The sequence below is a fragment of the Colius striatus genome, chromosome 1 (assembly GCF_028858725.1).
Source record: "Colius striatus isolate bColStr4 chromosome 1, bColStr4.1.hap1, whole genome shotgun sequence".
NCBI lineage: Eukaryota > Metazoa > Chordata > Aves > Coliiformes > Coliidae > Colius > Colius striatus.
Genome location: NC_084759.1, coordinates 23,982,483 through 24,002,148, shown reverse-complemented (window position 1 = coordinate 24,002,148; position 19,666 = coordinate 23,982,483). Strand labels below are relative to the sequence as shown.

Genomic DNA, 19,666 nt, shown 5'->3' with positions numbered 1-19,666 from the left:
AACATTAATTGTAGATTGTTATCTTGAGACTTTAATGAAGACATTTCTCACATCTGTGCAGGTTTTCTGATTTTATCTCTTAAATTACAACATAGACTTATTTTTACTTTCTTCCAGAATTTTAGTTCTGGAATCTGCATGATGAACTAATATATTTCCACAACTTTGCTTAAAGTTTTGAAACATTACCATATCTTTGAGTTATCTTGATTTTTCTTTAAAAAAAATTAATATAATCACATCAACAGGTATAAAAGTTAGCTCTTTGCACAGGTTAAGACTAAGCCCACATCCTTCTTCTGGGAGGATGTTATTGAGTGCATATCTTACCACAACTTCTGTGTTCAGGATAACTGAGCTGAACTGGGCATACATATGTATACTGGGTATACATATTAGAAGCTGGGTAGCTAAAGTCTAAAATAAGAAACAAAGAACTCCTTGTGGAAATGTTCAACAGTTTATTCTTAAACTCTAACTTTTGAGTGTAGTTGCTTTTTAAAGATCTAAAAGGAAACTTTTTTCCACCATGACCATGCAAACAATTTGCCATGGTGAAAGAGTTTCAGTACCAGGAAACACTGCAATGATGGATTCAATTAAGATTTAAGCCTCTGAAAGAATATTTGACTGAATTTCTGCACAGTCTGTTATATATCAGCAGATATTACCCCTCCTCCTCCCTGAAATGTTGTTCTAAAGGAAAAAAAGATTTTATTGCAGAAATATTTCTTTATAACAGGCTTATTTTCCAGGTACCTCATAGAGTTTTATTAACTGCTGACAGAGAAAAACAAGGTGAATTACTTTTGTCTACACTATACAGTCTGTTCTGGTAACAAAAATACAAACCAACAGAAGAGTAAACATGTTAAAAAAACCTTTCAAACTTCTGAATCACATCAATACAAAATAATGAATCCAGCCATATACCTGTCAAATGAGTGAAACTGCATGGGAAGAATAGCCTGAGCTTCTCTCTTCAGTGCAGGATCTGGGTAAGGGATTGGATCCGGACCACATTCTGCAATTTCAACAGGGGCTGCCACAAGACTTTTCAGTATTTCCTTGACATTGATGCCTTTGCTTTGGCTGATACTGGATATCGATGATGAGGGTTTCAAGATGTCACTGGGACTTTCTGTTAAGCTCTCCTGAGATTTCTTCACTTCTGAAGACAATGTAGACAATAGCTCGCTCATAGCATCAGGGCCTGTGCTGGTCTCCAAGTCTGTCCCATTCAAAATATTGGGCATTTGTTCATCTCCAATTCCAGAATCTGTATGAGGAATAGAGCTTTCCAGCTGAATATCTTCAACTGGTGTTGGTGTTTCTTTATCTTTGATATTTTCTGGAAATACAGTTGGTGTCTCTGCAGTGAAATAGAGATCATAAACAATATTCATAATTTAGTTTACTTTTTTCCCCTAAAAATACTACTGTAAGATTTTACAAGACAGAAATATGTTAGACAGACCAAAGATCTTCATAGTTTAAACTTTAAAAAACTCATTTTATGTACAAAACATTTTGTTTTCAACAGTTGTTTGGTATATATAAAGGCTTGGAAGAGAGAGTCCAAAGTTGCATTATGCAAGCTCAGTGACATTTAGAAATTACAGCCCACTACTCGCACAGTAATCAAATAGCAAAATACTGCCAGCAAAAACATTACAAATTACAACCTATCAACTATGTATCTTTATGATCTGTGAGATTACTGGAAGAGAAAAAATTCAATCACTTAAGCTTAAAGATTATGACAAAATCCAGTCAGCAAATATTAAGCTTGCATCCAAAACAAAACCGCTAGACCTTTTGTTTGCTTTGTCTTTTGTTTAAAATGTATACACACCATTGTTACACACATAGCATTACACTGAATATCAATTTATTTATACAGCAGTGAAAAAAAAGAATTATTATCGTTGCTCTTTCAGATAACTCCTCCTTCCCCACAAAAAGTACAAAATTTTGTCATTCTTTCAGTCAAACCTTAAGGGTGAAATAAATTCAGCTTTAAAGAGATGGGTAAGTGAAATCTGTTGAGTCTGGAACATTTCCAGATTGAAATGGACTCTACAACATCTTGTAACCGAGAAAGATGTTACCTCTATTGATTACTTCAGTGAAATAGACACAACAACTTCATTAAATAAGAATAATTTGCTATGCTTAGAGGAAAGTTAGCTAGAATTGTGAATAAATTCCATATTCATAGTTTTGGTTCTGTTTTTGTGTCTCTTTTTAATGAAAGAAATCTTACATTTGAACTGATTTTTTAAATCTATTTGCAAACTACCTTATTTTCATTGGATCAGTTGTCTAGACTATAAAAATTAGCTGTCCTCTGTATGAATTACCATCACTTTTCATTAAAATTGTTTTTATATAACAGTAAGTTTAGTCAGTACAGAAAATATTTTAGAACACACTTAGATGAAGTTCTGCCCTTCTGACTATTACAAATAAAATGTGCTTCAGAAATGTAACTTTTAATAGCAATCACAGAACTTATTGCTAATTTTTAAATACAGTCAGGTGTGAAATCTCTACCACATGGCCACAACTGTGCGTGTATGCATATGAACATAAAAAAATCTGGCAGATACAGATTATTAATTTGTTAACCTCTTCATGTGTACAAATATTAACAAACAGAGATAGAACAGAAGAGACTTTTAAAAACAGAAAGCAGATTAACTCACTATAGTTTTCTTTTAACTGCCATAAATGCTGAAGCCACTTCCTTCTCTTTCTCCTAAGTGCCTTAAACACATTAAATAGATATGAGCTTTGCTTTGTGAAGCAGGAAGTAGAAAGTGGATTTAAGAGCTGAATAAAATGCACTTAGCATCTGCCAGGTCAGGAAGTAAAAAAAAAATAATCAATATCTACTTAGCACTACCTATACTTGGCACAGAAGGACATCTGATTCACAGAATGATCCTAATGAATTTTCTGCTTATTTGTCTCTAAACATAATCCATACAAAGACAATACTGCTCAACTGAAGGAAAGAGTAGGACTGGACTTCCAGTCAAGCAGATTGTTGCTTTTGTAATGTATAGTAAGTGAAATAGCATACGGCTCCATTATTATGTAAATGTAAAGAGGACACTGAGAAAAGATGGTCCACTACATGGTGAAGTTAGGGTTACACCTAATCTCAGTTTTCATTAAGGTCAAGAATGCTAACAGAAAACTGAAGATAGAGATGCTAATAGAAATGCAGTTGTGGAAATTCAAATACCCTAACTAAACCATGAGAAAGATTCTTATATACTAAAATCAAGGAAATGACCTGACCCAAACCAATTTTGAAAGAAACAATCTATGAAATTAGTGGTCTTGTACCAAGTGCTTTTGTCTAACAGGTAAGAAGGGATAGCAATATACAATTAGAGAAAGCCACACCTAGTTTCTCTTTTAAAAGGAGAAAAAATGATCTGGAGAACTCAAAAGCCTTCAACAGTAAGCAAAAATTCAGGATTTATTTTGGAGTAAAGGACAGTATTGGAATGGAATGTGACACATTAGAAAATGGCTTTGGTAAAAGAGCTTTTAAAATACTTACTGCTCAAATAAAATGAGGGCCAAGAGTACGTGGAAATTAATAGAAGGTGCGGAAAAAAATGGTTAAGAAAGACTCATCAAACAGTTTCAAAAGAAAATACCATCAGACTGAGAAAAACTACCATGAGAGTTATCTTGTTTAAAATTTTAATAAAGATTTCAGGTGAAATGGTAAAAACATTCTGGTGAAATTTGATGATGAAAATGTTACAAGCTACAATTGATGCAGAGAAGGATGATTGTTAGAAGATATTATGACAAAACTGCAAATTACATTCAAGAGCGAAAATCTATGCATGCAGTGACACAGAGATTCTTGTTATAATTGGAATTCATCAACTGGAAATGGCTGAAGGGAAGGACCTGGATACATCAATCACTGGTAGCTATTCAGTTACACATCCAATGCTGCTGCAGAAAAGGCAAATTCCAAATTTTTCTGAAGAAACAGCACCTGTAACAGTCTTTAGAGAAGGCTTTGGTAGGATTCCTTATGGAATACTGTGTATGCTGTTATAGTTAAGGAAGGTAGAAGTGCCACTACAGAGATCTGCAGTGATCCATTGTTGCAGAAAAAGAGTTTGGCTGTTATAGTCTGGCCAAACTAACTCTGGGAGGGCATACAACAGCTATTGTAAATCTATTTAAACTAAATGGAAGAGTTGGCATGAGAAAAACTGGGTGTAAGCTCCTCAGGAATACATTTAGATTGAGAAGTGACAGCCATCACTATGGAATTAAGGTTCTGGAATACCCTTTTAGTTGAGTAACAAGTTCAAAAATCAGAACTAATTTCAAGATTCTATAAATAGGACTGTGCTTAATTACTCTGCAAGTGTCTTGTAATTCTTTGTTCCCAAATGAGAATAAAATGCCTTGAGGACTGCAAAAGATAAAGTTAAAAATGGAAAGAAAATTAAATTTGTGGATACAGAAATTAGATATGATATACTATACAATACATTAACTAAACTTATTTAGGAAAACATATCAGGAGAAGTTATTCCATATAAAGGTAAGTGTAAAGGTATTTGATTTCCACAGAAACCATACTTGTATCTTTACTTTTTTTACTGTGTTTTTACTACTTAATATGGATATGCTGCACTAAGTCAAGTAAGCTTAGACTGATTTGTCACTGAGTAACAATCTCTAAACACTACCTAAATCTAATGCATTAACTCTCATTTTTAAAATGTCGAGAAAGCTAAATAAGGGTTTAACAGTCCAATTTACTTTTTGTAAAATAAACTCAGAACAGCTAAAACTGTTTAATAACTGCCTCTCAAATAAGGATACTAGCAAACTAGTATTTGTGAAATTCTGAAAAGATGTATTATAAGACTTTTTGGTTCAGCATTATTATAGTTGCTATTTTAAGTAAATGATAAACTTCTCAGCATGGGTCAAAAATCTAACCAATTTTAGTTACAACACTGCATATCCACAAATTTTACTCCACGTATATTTATACTGCTTCAGAGCACTTCTGCTGCCTTCAGAATTCAGGAATAAAGAATCATGCTTCATAAAGTTATCTTAAACCAGTAACAGTAATGCTTTTGTAAAAATCCTAAATATTTGAAGCAACTTAGCAAAATGATAAACATGAGCAGAAGCAAAAATATAACTGATTGCATCTGCCTATGTTATAACATTGTGACAGTAAGCTTGTAAATTTTCAGCAAACCTCATCAGTTTTCTGCAGCACAAGGCCATGTCAGTAGACAAAGCAGAAATATTACTAGATCTAGCAATCTTAACCCTGTCGAAAATAGGCAGTTGGAAGCCAGATGCCTCCTTCTTACTGTTTTTCATTGTAACTAATGAGTTCATCTACTACATTATGGGAAAAATATGGGCTTAAGTTAACTAAGTGACATATTGTATATCTGGTGACCTCATCCGTCACGCTCCTTCCTTAAAATATCTTGTTTGCTCTTGATTTATGGAGTGTATTGTAATTGTTTTAACTTACTGAGTTACCTAAATAGATTTTGCCCTGCTTCCATATGCCTAAATATCCCCACCATGTTTGTTAACTTAATAACGATACGTTTCATATGTGCAATAAACATATACAATTTTGCCATTATAAAAAACCAAAAACAGAAAACATTCCGCTTTTTAATCTTTGCCCATTTTTAAAAAATAAGAAAAAATGTGTGTATATTCCTGTGGTCTTTCTTCTTTTTTATTTCATTAAATCTCCCTACTAAATAAAAATCAGTTGAAATTTTTCAAAAGTAAAGGAATATGAAAATTATTATTTTTACCTGCATACAACATGGCTGTAAATCTACTTGAAAATCATACTATCCCAAGTCACTGCCAAATTTCTGCTGCAGAACAATACAGTAACACTTGGAAATGGAAGGCCTGTGGCAGTCAATACAGGAATTGCTGCCACCTTTCAGTCTCACAATTAACCTGAGTTGAGAAACCAAGTATGGGGACAGAATCTAAGAGTAATAAGGGTCTGGATTAGAAGTACATTAGAAGTTGAGGCAACAGTGAGAAGAATCATTGTAAAAGAAACAGTAAGATGCCAAGCTGCTCTGTGTCTACTCAGGACCTTTTCTCTTGGTATTTCTGTCTCTTTGTGAAAGTTATAAAGAGACCAGAGTAAATGTTCCCTGTACAGTGATCATGGTCTTGGCCTAACATGTACTCATTTGGCAGCCTGTCCAGTATTACTCTTCATATAATTACGCTTTAATAGGCAAATTTGATCATATCCCACTAGTGGGGTTCATAGGGTTCTGTTATTTCTGAGGCAAGGCTATCTGAGTAAGACTGACCTATCTTGCTGAACTTATTCATTCTACTAAATTTTTTTAAAACGTTTCCTTTAAATTAAATGATAAAAAAGTGAGGAAAAAGAGCCTGACTGAGGGTTTCTACTTGTTACTCTTGCATCATCAGGCTTTTGTCAAGGAAAATGCTTGTTAAATGCAGCCTGCATTAAGCCTGCATCTGTTATGTAGACAGATCATATATCCAGGTTTCCGAAATTCCTGCCAGACCATATATCCAGCCATTCACTTCTGAAAGGATAGCAATGCAACAGCAAGGATTCAGTTGTCTAATAGAAGTCTGGTAATCCTGCACATGAAGAGGTGGAAGTAGAGTGCATGCCACAGCAGCATCTGTCTGGGAAGAGTAAAAGGCAAAAGTGGAGATACCCCAGGGCTCTGACATGAATGCCTACAAGCAGAAGGAACACATGAAAACTGGGTAACTACAGGAGGTCAGATATTCAACACTCTGGAGTCAGTTGGCAATTGGAAAGGTGCAGATCTTGAGACAGAAGATTTAAGACACAGGGTTGGAAATTTCCTTTTAAGCAGAGCTGATTTGTGAGAGAAAGGAGATAGCTCTGGGCCAGGAAAAACAGAAGCTCTGAAATGGGAGAGAAATGCAGCAAGAGAGACTTAGGGTGGGGAAATCAAGGTTTGGAAGTGATAGAAGAGGACATCATCAGCCCTTTTGCACAACTGAACACTCTCCTCACTGGAATTTGATTCTACTTGCTGAAATTGCTCAAAGGTCTTATCATTTGTTTCTTTCCCCATAATCACTTCTGGACTTAGGCAGGTACACAGGGCAACTCCATCCACTTTGACCAAATAAAAAGTTTTAAACAAACCACTTACGACAGACGAAACTCTTCACCTTTTTAGGCAATGTCTTTAGTCAACATTTTAAATCTTCCTTACTCATCAAACCTTTTCCACTTATTGCTTGATAGATAATAAATTTAATAAAATGAAAAGTTTTATTAAAGAAATGCCAACTTTAGAGTATAAAACCAACTAATAACATTTCAAACAAAAATCAAATATAAATTAGGAACAATAATATATATAATATGTATTTTTTTTCTAGGTGAATTTCCATAGGTTTGGTAGCTTCTATTTTTTTTTTTAATTTTATTTTTGTCTTGTGTAAACTCAAAAACATATAATGAAAAAATAGATTAGTTGGCAGTTATCTAGGACAATAGATGTATTTCTGACCCATGCTGAGAAAGATAAATTTTTTTGTGACTAGATATTTCTTGCAAAAGAAATTTTAAAAAATTACATCATCTTGGTTGCAGCATCCAGAGACAAAAGTTAGCAGTGAAGCACAGAGTAATTTTAATACACATGTTGAAACTTACACTAAAAATGTTCTATATTAAACATCACTTTGAAAGATAAGAAACTTTAAAAATATCTGTAATTTGTACAATGAAATGGAGTACTGATCTTACTTAAAAAAAATCCTTAGTACAACTGCTTCCTGCATACATAATAACTGATCAATTAATGAAATATATGTGCAAACCTCTCCTCTAATGACTTAAGTAATTGGTAAAGGACAATAAATATTAGATCAAATTGTGTTTACTACTATCTCATTGTCTTTAAATGCATGTGCTCTCAGAGCTAGCTGGAATAAACAGCATATATTTCATCAGGAAAGCAATACGATAATTTTGAGCAGTAGACAGAAAGTCAGTAGAATTTGGATTTTAAGATTCTATGATTCTATGTTCCTTATAAGATTTCCCTTAGTTTCTTGAAATCATATGTCCAGTCAGATTTTGAAGAAGATTGAACCATAAATTTTGTCAGTATGTTCTGATGGCAAAGGACATTTTGATCTTACTAGAAAATTAGTCCTTTAGATCCGTTTGCACAGTTAGACTGTTATCCTTTTGCAATGTATTTTGTTTAAAAATAGGCTGGAAACCTCTGTACTACATCAGGAATATACACAACAGTGCAGGAATGTACAATGCCCACAATACTGTGGACCTCTGAGATCAGAAAAAAATTGATGCTTTACTTGTTTTCAAAGAAAATGATGTTTTTACAACATTTTAATATAGTTCATTCTGTCAAGAACAAAATAATCAATAGCTTTCAGTCCAGCAACAGATCTTCAAGAAATCTGTTAATTTATAGAGCTTTGGGAAAAAATACAGATAGCAATCTCAAAGGAGTTGAAAAAGCAATGCATTTCTGATAAAATTCTGTGATAAGCTACATACCGATTTTCTTCACACAATATATTATAAGGTAAATTGCACTGCTGCAATGCTTTTATTTTCAATACACTCCTGAATAACGTTAAGTGGAAACATCAGTTTTCAAGTGAAAATATCTTCCCATTATTTGGTTAATTGTGTTCTCAGCAATTAACAGACTGCCAGTTGAAGTGTAAAAAAGGATTATTCACACTTTTCCACTGCTGGAGATGTGGAAGAGCTGTTGAAAGAAATATTAGTCCAACAAACATCCAAGGTAAGTAAGGATAGCTTCAATAACAACAAGAATTGAGAAAACTCATCTTCAGCGATCCTGACCACCTGTCCTGAATTTAAATGATAAGACTGACTAGCTGCTATCAATGGAAAATATTATGTTCCTCTATTTCTCTTGTGCTTTATTCTAACAAGACGACATTCTCTCAAAGTACATACTGATTATCCTTTACCTCATACAAGAAAGAGCTACTCTCAGCTTTTCAGCCTCACGTTCCACACATTTTCCAGATAACAGAGATATTTTCACACTGATTTTTGGAAAATATCCTTATCTTACCAAAGAAATCAAGTGAGAACAAACTACATTTTCTAAGCTATTCCAACTGCCACTATTCCAGAAATGTCAGTGTTTTATGCTCAGTTGTCATGAGTACTTGCTGACCAAAAGTAAAGACCACTAATGATGTCCTGACTAATAATTTTATCTTAAAATAGCTATGGAAATTGGCAAGATCCACTGCTCGGATATACTTTCAGAATGTGCCATTAAGTCAGAACCCTTATAAGCCTTATAAGAGCCTTGGTAACTGTCATACAAAATGTGATCATTCTCCGATGTTAAGATTAATTTTCATGGGAAGTAGCTTTATTTATTGGGACTACCTTCACTCTTCTGAATTTGAAAGGAAGGTTTTCAAAGGACTTGAAATCATCCCCAAACACCAAGAGTAGATATTAAGCTTTAGCACTGTTTCCCTACTAAATATAACACATGATCTTTGTAGGAAGATAATGCTAAAGATGAAAGCCAAAGATTTTCATAAAGCGCTTTGCTAGGCTCCAACAAATAGTCTCCTACAAGGATCTCAAGAACAATAGGAAAAAAAGAGAGCCTGGGATACTTACAAATAAAAAAGAACAAAACTGAAAATCCCTTCAACTTTACATAGAAACAAATCAGTATTCAAAAATATTGTACAATGGAGAAAGGGACAGACTATGTCACATTAAACACTGTTAGATAGGTAGGGAACAAATGAGCGGCTGTTGGAGGGACAACTATATGCATTACTCAGATGCATTAGACGCCAGGTATAAAGGGTACATGCCTGCTAATCATTAGGTTGAAGACGTTAAGCAATTGTTTAGTTTGATTTATAGTTTCTACTTTTAAACCATATACATGTAGTCCTCATAAAGAAGAATATGCATCTATGATCATATCTGTAACAAATTATAGCTTGTATAATCTATGGGATCTCTGGGAATCTATGTAGTCTATGGAAAGGGGATATTACTAAAGCACATAATTTCATTAGACTGGATTAAGTGCCTGATATCAAAGAATTTCATGGCAGCTTTTGTCATAAAGTAAGTTTTGTGTCTGGACTTCAGTTAAACCCAGTCTAGGATTCATATGACCAAGGCAGAGGTCTACAATGATATCTATATCAAACAGAAAAAGATAGGGATTTCTACTGCCCAATTTATCTCTCTTTTAAGTAGACTCCTAAAGCAGGCTGGAAAAATTGTACCTTAAATGTGCCCTAACTTCTCTCCACCTCTTATAATGGAAGACTAGGGTGACTAGCTCAGACATTGATTCACTACTAATATCTTCCAGAAAGTACAACACACACGTGACTATAGTTTTCAAGAGAAAACTTGAAAGTCTAGTACAGAGCTTTTGGTCATACTGTCATACCCACAGTAACAGAGATAGTGAGAACGTTAAAGTTTATATCATCTTTGACTGGTCAGGTAAAAAAACCACTCTCCTTCTGGCAAACACATTTTAAATAGTATTCTTATATTTACTGTACCTTGAGATTTTAATTATGTTGAAGAACTTATCTTCATTAAAACCAGTTGAAGAAATCTGATGAACTAAAAGGTCTGTAGGACAGGCAATATTTTTGACCATTTAGACATTTTGTGCTTTGTATTTAAATAATTCTTAGTTCTAAGATGCCAGTTTGAAATCTTCGCCAAATGCAGAGAGTCAGGAACATCTGACAGCCCAAAAGTCTAACTCTTTCTAATTCTTTGGCATTTTGAACAGAAAGAAAGAAGTCTGGTAACATTTACTTTTCTAGGACCATGTTTCTGAGACATCCTTCAGATGCAATATGGTAGTTCTTATCTGTTATTTTCCTCTATTTCTTATTTTATGATAATAAATTACAACGAGTAATACTATATACAATGTCAACTGAAGAGAGAGGGAGTTTTCTCTTCATTGTGCAAGTTCTGCCTTGTCTGACTAAGCACAGACAATTTTAGAAGTACCACAGACCCTTCAGAGTTACCAGAAACTAGAAGGAGGAACCCAAGCATGTGTACCAAACATGACAAGGAGTAAATCTACCTATAGAAATACATTTTTCTCCATCTCATGGATGAGCTTAGGCATAAAAATAAATACAGAAGTATAGGACTTTATAAAGAAATAAACATTTTTATTCTTAAATGGTAGTCACGGACATCATTGGTTTAGGTTTTTTTCCTTCCTAGGTGTGTCCTTCTCCTTTATGCACCATAAAATAACATGCATATAGTGAACCGTATTTGATTAACAGCAAAAGAAATATAAAATCCTTATTTTATCAGCTAAGTAAAGGCAGAATATATTTCTCTGCAAGGCACTTTACACCAGTTGTAATTACTCAGAAGAGGCATACACTAATCATATAGTTATATACCTGAGACAAATAGGGTCTCAGGCTTAAATATATCAGCTAAAGATATAGCTCCATGTAAACAAAACAAACAAACACAAAACCCTCCAAAATCCCCCATCACTAGCAACAAAATCAATACCTTACTTTAATACCAGAACATACAACTCCCATTATTCCTTCCTCCTGACAAGTTACCTGGTCAGAAAATAAGATTCCATCTACTAAAAATGGATTTCTTCTGAGCAGCCAATCATTCTCCCTTAAGTCATTGAGATCTGTCCCAAAATAGTCTTGTACAGTTCTAACAATTATGATAAAATTTGCTGTATTGAATTGGATTGACAAAGAAAGAATCCTTTACATCCATTTAGTGTCATGAGGAATGAATACAGAGACTTTACTTCCACGGAACAAACTGATTTTTATCTATTTTTTTAATAAAAATAGGATTTTGCTTAAAAAAACCCCAACAACTTAAATTCTACATTAAGCCACACTACAATGTGGTAAAATACCTTAAAATTTAAAATAATATTAAAATATTACATGGTTGCTGCCAACATCTGAAAGCATATCGGATCACTCAAATGAAACCAATTGAATTCGCCACTAGAATGAAAGATTCTTGAAATGACAAAATAGGTTTTGACTTCTAGCCTTTTGTGATAGTGTTAGCAATTTTCTTTCATTTTACTAGTTAGGTGTAAGAGGCTGAGACCTCAGAGTTAAAACTTGGAGGATATAAAAATAATAAGAAATAAAATAACTAGCAGTATTTCCTTTATTGAATAATTTGTTTCTAAACGAAACTACTTTGGTTTTTTTTTTTTTGTATCCTGGTCATATTTTTACTATATCTTTATTGAACTATTCAAAACCAAAATAAATATTTTACTTGAACTCAAGGTAAAATAAGTATGATGGAAAATAGTATCAAAGATAAAAAATACTTTATCTGAAACATTTTTGTGAGTTTGTATGGCTGCCTTCTTTTCCACTTTTGTTACTTATATTTTATTCATGTGCTATACATGGATAAGAAGAAAAACTTTTTGGTTTTCCTCTCCTGTTGCCACTCAATATATCAACTATCAAGCTTTGTACAAATAGCAATATAATCTCATTTTTGTTGCATAATTTATTTTTCTTGTATTAAATTTAATTAAGAAATATCTTAAATGACTGTTGGTATAGGTACTCGAACCAATCAAAATTTTCAAGTAAATGTGGTTATTCATAAAATGTCTTAAGCTAGATACAGAGACATGCTGTAAATGCACACTTTCCCACCAACAAATAAAAACCAAACCAAAAAATGTAAGAAAGCAGTATTTAATGAAGTTTCAAGGTTTCATCCTGTAGTACCACATAGTACCATAGTATTCTGAACTAAAAGCAAATGACTCTTTTTTTAATCAATAATCAATTAAATCATACTAGTGCAATTATGTCACAATGAATAATACTCCACCAGAAATGACCCAAAGGTTTTTTGCAGAGAATAGTCTCATTACCTAAAATCACAAACTGTTGCTTATGAGTGTTTAGAATTTAAAACAATTTATAACATACATACATGCACACACCAAAGTTTAAGAAATGCCAGATAAACACAGAGATAGTTTAAGTTGATATAATGAGTATTTTACCATAATGCTCCTCCTTTAATAAGTTCCATTATTAAAGTAGTAAGTTAACTACTTCTGTTCTTAATAAACAGGATGCAATTTAAAATCTCCTAGGCTTTTTACCCATTGAGATTTTTCAGAATTATATCAATAATATTTTCATCAGATGAAATTTTTTAATCTGTTTTATGTTTCTGTATTTGCAGCACAATTTATGCAAACAAATGGGGAAACGTACATGCAAACTTGGTTAAAGTTACATTCAGATAACTCTTTTTCAAGTACTGGCATCTGAAAAACATGTTCCCTATATTATATAGTATCTGTTAAAACAAACAAACAAACCAAACAAACACAACAAATCAGGCCCAAAACATATAATAGTTGCTCTGGTCACAAAAGCAGTTTCCTTCAAGAAAAGCACAGCACAGTAACTAACAAGCATAAAGTAATTCACAATACATACAGTATCAGAGTTTACATACCATCAAGAAGGCAAGAAAAAAAGTGAGAAAGGCAGGCAAAAGAACAGGAAAAGATAGGGGCAAAGGGAATACTACAGAAGTACTACATATTTCATGTAGTACATATGGAATATTTTTAAAATAGGACTGATTTTATTGTTATGGACCTCATATTGTAGCAGAATAACCACAAGAAAAGCATTTATAATTTTCTATATCCGTTCCCTCCTCCAGACGGCTTTTTAATTTAAAAAAAAAATATTTCGGAATAAGTAAAGTTAATAAATGGTAGTAAAAATGGGAAAAATATTTCCTAGAGAAATGTAGGTAGGAAGTTAAAGTTTTAAAGGTATCATCAGGTCAGATCTCCATGTAACCTGAGGCGTATAGTTATTTATCGGCAATTACATCACAGTTAGTTCTTGAATTGCATTACATTAAATAAGAACACCCAAACAGGTTAGGAGATGATGTTAATATTACCTTTGTAAAATGAGTGGGTAAAGCTCTGCTCAGGAATTAACTTGGCAAGGAATCCATGGTTCAAACTTGGGTGAGGGATAGATGGTATGACCACAACTGTGGAGAAAATCATGGAATCAAATGTGAGCCAGCTAGCATTCATGTGTGGCCTGGTCCACTGTGGATCCATGACAGATATCCTATCTCATTGAAACATGCAAATATGGTATTATCGACAAAGATATGCATTTCTTAAAGAAGAAAACAAGTTCTGTATCAAGAGATAGGAAAAAGCATACTTATTATTTGGGCACTTCAGGAGCAACATTCAGAGGGAAAAAGAGACATAGATAGATAGATAGATAGATAGATAGATATACACAAACACAGGCAAGACAACCATAGATGAAATAGTTCACTGAAACTAGTAAATTCTTAGTGGAAAACCATGACATATAACTAGGAAGGGACAAAAAATTGTGTTTTATCATAACCAAGTTCATGTAGTATATATAAAACAGAAAGCCTACAAGCACACAGACTTTAAAAATTATGTGTAAGTAGTAAATTAAAACATCATGATGAATTAGAACATAATGACTAAATGCAAGTATGACACAAATTGGAATATAAATTGTATGAAAAAGGAAAATTAGCAACTGCATAAAGGAAGACAATAATCTGAAATCAATATAAGAAGAAAATCATGGACAAGAAGCTTCATGAACAAATTCAGTTACTGTCTTCAGAATTTTTAACACAGAAGGTACAGTTATAATCAATCCAATCAGACTTAAAAAACCTACTGAACTGACAGTGTAAAATATTTGAAACAAAGCGGGGTAAAGTTTGGATCTCTAATTTCTGACATGTTCTGAAAGTTAACAGACTCCCTCACTCTTCAAACTGAAGAATATATACTAGTAAAAACTACTACTAATAATAACAAACATAGCCAGCAGTTCAGTCAAAGAAAGCAATATAAATGTTTTCTTTTTATAATGATGTTTCCATAGGCTTTTAAATGCAGCACCAGCACAGCAGGACTCCAAGAAAGTACTCAGTCCTCCACAACTACCCTTTCAAAACGTCCTCATTCAAACAAAAGGAGTTCACATGGGCAAACAGCCGCATTCTCTGTTTATAAATTTCATATCATAAAGATATCTGTTCTTACTAACAAACAATAGATTCAGGAAGTTGTGCTATCAGCTGTCTTGTACTTTATTGCTTTAATTCAATCAGGCACTCTGTTTTTTTTTTAATTATTTTAAAATTAAGAAAAAATTAAGAAAATATACAGAATAACTGAAATATAAAAAAATTACATTAAAGAATCAAATTATTATAGAGGAAGAAAGTACCAAGTATTTCCAGTTAGGATCTTAAGCTACTCAATAATTATACTTTGTGGTAAAATAATTACAGTTCTAAACAGAATAAAATAATATTTGAAGAAAACAAATGTACCTGTACTTGTTGGTGAATTTATTTCTTGTCTGATATTTCTACCTGCCTGGCCCCCAGATCTTGCAGTTTCTCGTTGTGGTTCTAGTATATCACGGTATTTGGAGACCATCAGAACAGAAATGAAGTAGACTACTGCCAAAGCTAAGAACTGAGCCTGTTTGCTGTCGTCCTGTGTTGGAGAAAAAGGAATAGGTCTGTAACATTGAACATTTTCACAGAAGATCATCACAAGGCTTAATAAATAATATTTTTCTGAAGCATTGTCTCTGTTAGCATAGAAGCAAATGGATTACATAAAGATTACATGGATTTTCAGTAGAGTATTATGCACATGGCATGTTTAAACTACTGAATTTTATAGGTAATTTGGCAACAACATAAGTCTCGGAGACTGTGGAGTCAATGGGATTTTCAGAAGGGAGGCTTGACTCTGCTCTGAGAGTGCTTTCAAGGCTTCCCAACAGCAAGGACTTTGCTGCCTCAAGGACATGATTCTGAAAGCTCTTGACACAAGAAGGTAACAGAAAAGTTGATGCTTTCTAGCTGACACTGGATGCACACGCAGGCGTAACAGCTTCTGGATGTAAAAGCAGGAGGGATACGGCTACTGTTTTTCTTCCAGTAATAAGTCCAGTTTGTACATTCTGACTTTTACTTCAACAGAGTTGTTAAGTCTAGTTTTCCAGGACTCTGATTTAAGCAAATGCCAGGACCCCAGCAACTTTGCTGTCTTCTTTTCCTCCCACCTCACACAGCCTGTTGTCCTGTGGCAGTAATCATCTATGGCTTAGATGCCAATCTGATTGAGGTTAAGTTGCTGTAGTTCAACTAAAATGTCTTTTATTGTTACTATGATATAAAACACAATATGGTTGAATTAAGAACTCAGCCTCTACTCCCATATTGGTTTCACCTTGTCTCAATTCCACAAGTATGTATTTTCTATTATACATCCAGTACTTGTTTTTCCATTTTTTATGAGTGTTATTTAATTTCACTGCACATCTTTGCAATTCTTAAAATAACTAGAAATTCTCTTACTAGGTTCTTTCACAGAAATGTCAGAAACATTTCCTCTATTGCCTTCTCATCTAGTTAAGAAAAGAGTAAGTAACAGAAGACCTACACCCAAATTTAGCCTTGCCCTTCTAAGATGATCAGGTCAGCCTGACAGTATTTTTTGTGTGTCAAGTTCTACTTTCTTCTTTTTAAGGCTATTTCTGACTTCCCACTTCAACCCACTTGAATTTAGGTTGAAGAATTTTAAACACAACTTATCTGTTTGTGTATATACAATAATAATTCCCATTGTACTACTTTCATAAACAGACACACTGTTGTGTATTTTTATGCTAAAACCAGTTGCAAGCCAAAGCAAAAAATATGTTTACATGTATTTACATATAGTATATGTTTAGCAGAAGTAAAAATTGTCTTGAGACATCAATTTGCTGCAGTTCTTTAATAGATATAGCAATTCTTCTTTCTGCCTTGGTTGGACTAATAGCTGATACTGATTAGTAACACAGTTTTAATCAACATAACTGATTTATTCTGGCCGTGATTATTTAGCTATCAAGTCTGACTATTACAAAAACACAAGCAGATGTTTTGCAGATAATACACAAAGTGCAAAACATAAAGGATATTTTTAATTCTGGTACAATCAAAATCTGTTTCAAAATATAAGTGATGATTTTGCAGAAGAAAGGATTACAGTACATATTACTCACCACATCACGAAAAACAACTGCTCTTAGACGATTAATATCGACATCCTGAAGAAGCCTATCAGGGTCTTTTATAGGAGAAAGATTTCCAGGGACATTTTCAAGAGGAGTCTAAAAAAAAAAAATTGTGAGTTTTTTTTCCCCCCAAAATATGAAAGCATTTCTGTTAGAATCTTAAATTTGACATCTTTTTAGATATTGCATATTAGATGCTTTTTTACTCCCAATATATTCCCAATATAAAGCTTGGACAAGGGTTCTAGAAAGAAAGCAATATTGTGAACTATCATCTTAATATTAACTATTTAGATATAAATTGTTACATCCCCCAGTACCTCAAAACACCTGTGTCTCTTCCCAGATTTAAGATAATAATTTGCACAAAAAAGTTTATTTCAGAAAACAGATCATAGTATTATAAATTATTTCTAGAATGTGTGAGAAATTTTAAAACAATAAGCAGAAATGTTTAAAAAATCATTTTTTGCTCATTTTACTGAGAATTATTACAAACTACTTACAGAATAATTACAAGAGCATAAAGTAGTGTGCTTCCTTTAAAAAATAGTAATGTATTACAAATGATGCCTAAACACCTAAAAGTTTCCTAATACTGACTTGCTTAGAACTGAATGTGATAACGTGGAGAAATGTAATGTTTTCATTAGATTTAATGAAATAATATTGTGAAAGGGGTTGAGTTGGTAAATACTATCTGGAAAAGTCTTTAGAGAAGAAAAAAACCTGAATTTAGTAATGAAAACACAATAGTAAAAAAAGGAATCCTTTACATCATATAAAGAGTTGTATTTTAGTCAAGGGTTTAGCTAAATTCACTGAGATTTTAGTTTTAGGACATAAAGCTGTAAATAAATTGAAAAAAAATAAGATAAACAATGAATTAATGAAACTGGAAAAAGTAAGTTGCCATTGAATATTAAGTGCTTAATTCCTACAATCAGTTAGAAAATAGTGATTTCTAACATGCATGCAAAGATCTGTTGAAGTCATTTGAACTTAGATATTCCACCAACAAAGATGTGAACTGCAGAATTAAATAAAAATTATGCAACTGTCATGACATTAAAAAACCCCTATACAGATATATATGACATATGTGAGTAAATAGACTTGCTCTTTGAAGTAGATCAAGCAAAATTGTAAAAGTTGTTTAAAATTGCTTCAGTCATACTACATTAATGTTTCCTTACTTTGATAAATTCCCCTCACATACTTTTACTTTAAACCAGCTAATAGCAAAAACTCTAAGCTTTTGCCAAATATTTGTGAAGAGAGTTACTACCATTCTCATCCTATAAAGCAGAGGTATAGACTTGTCATTGCTGTTGGTAACTGGAGACACAGTTACCTTGGTTGCTGCTGATGCAGTTACACCCTGAAGAGCGTCTTGAGTTTTACTACCGATTAATGACGGCTTGTTCACTCTCTCTCTCTGCCTTTGACGACATTCTAAGCAGTTTCTCACAGCAACACAGCAAACTAAAAAGAAGTTACAGAAATCAAAACCATTAGAATATTTTCTCATCACTATATTCAGAACATCAATTAGCAGTCTGTACCTCTAGTTTGATACGGACAAAAGCTGGAACACAAAAAGTTCCACTTAAATATAAAGAAAATCTATTTTCCTGTAAGTGTTGAAGCACTGGAATGAGCTGCCCAGGGAGGTTGTGGATTCTCCTTCTCTGGAGGTTTTCAAAACCTGCCTGGATGCATTCCTGAGTGACCTAATCTAGATGGGTCTGTTTGAGCAGGAGAGTTGGATTAGATGATCCGTAGAGGTCCCTTCCAAACCCCACCATTCTGTGATTCTGTGAAATATCAAGTGAAACATAGTTCTCACATTCGACTCTCTGTCACTACTGAGAATGTACTATGGTGACTTATTCATGTCATCTAAATGTTTTATATAACTGCTATATCACCATATTAACATTTGAAAATTATCAGTCCTTGAACTGGAGCTCTCATATTATTGATCTGTTATCCACAATTAAAGTCTGAAAGTATTATTTACAGCTAGAATAGAAAATAATAGGCAGTAATTTAGAATTGGATGAAAATTGATCGAGAATAAACCTCAAGTTTTATACCAGGAGCTGTATAATTGCCAAAGACTAAATAAGTGATCTGAATAATAACAAGGGAATATTTGAGAACAAAAATTATTCATCGTTTGAGTGATTAAAAAAGTATATGTGACAGAATATTAGCAAAATAGTGTCATGCCAGATGACAAGTCAAAATTTAACTTTCACAAGCATAAAGTCACATAGCCTACATATAATAGTTTGAATTATTCATTAACTTTCAAATTTTCTTATTTATTTATGACAGTATATCATAAATGGTAAAAAGCAAAGAGAGGAGCCAGACT

General features: G+C 33.2%; 1 protein-coding gene across 15 annotated transcripts in view; it reads right to left on the bottom strand.

Moving 5' to 3' along the window:
- Positions 1 to 19,666, bottom strand: part of NBEA (neurobeachin) — a 499,798-nt gene that overhangs the window by 295,270 nt on the left and 184,862 nt on the right. For 13 of the 15 annotated variants that reach the window (XR_009818508.1, XM_061993741.1, XM_061993751.1 and 10 more), the window contains 5 exons: positions 18,638 to 18,768; positions 17,272 to 17,379; positions 15,539 to 15,707; positions 14,090 to 14,185; positions 934 to 1,372 (listed from right to left, as the gene is read on the bottom strand). Coding sequence is in view for 14 of the 15 variants with exons in the window: in XM_061993741.1 (XP_061849725.1) it covers positions 934 to 1,372; positions 14,090 to 14,185; positions 15,539 to 15,707; positions 17,272 to 17,379; positions 18,638 to 18,768 (943 nt within the window). In the remaining variant the exon portion in view is untranslated. The remainder of the gene's footprint in view (positions 1 to 933; positions 1,373 to 14,089; positions 14,186 to 15,538; positions 15,708 to 17,271; positions 17,380 to 18,637; positions 18,769 to 19,666) is intronic. The other 2 variants (XM_061993794.1, XM_061993817.1) reach the window with 1 other exon arrangement.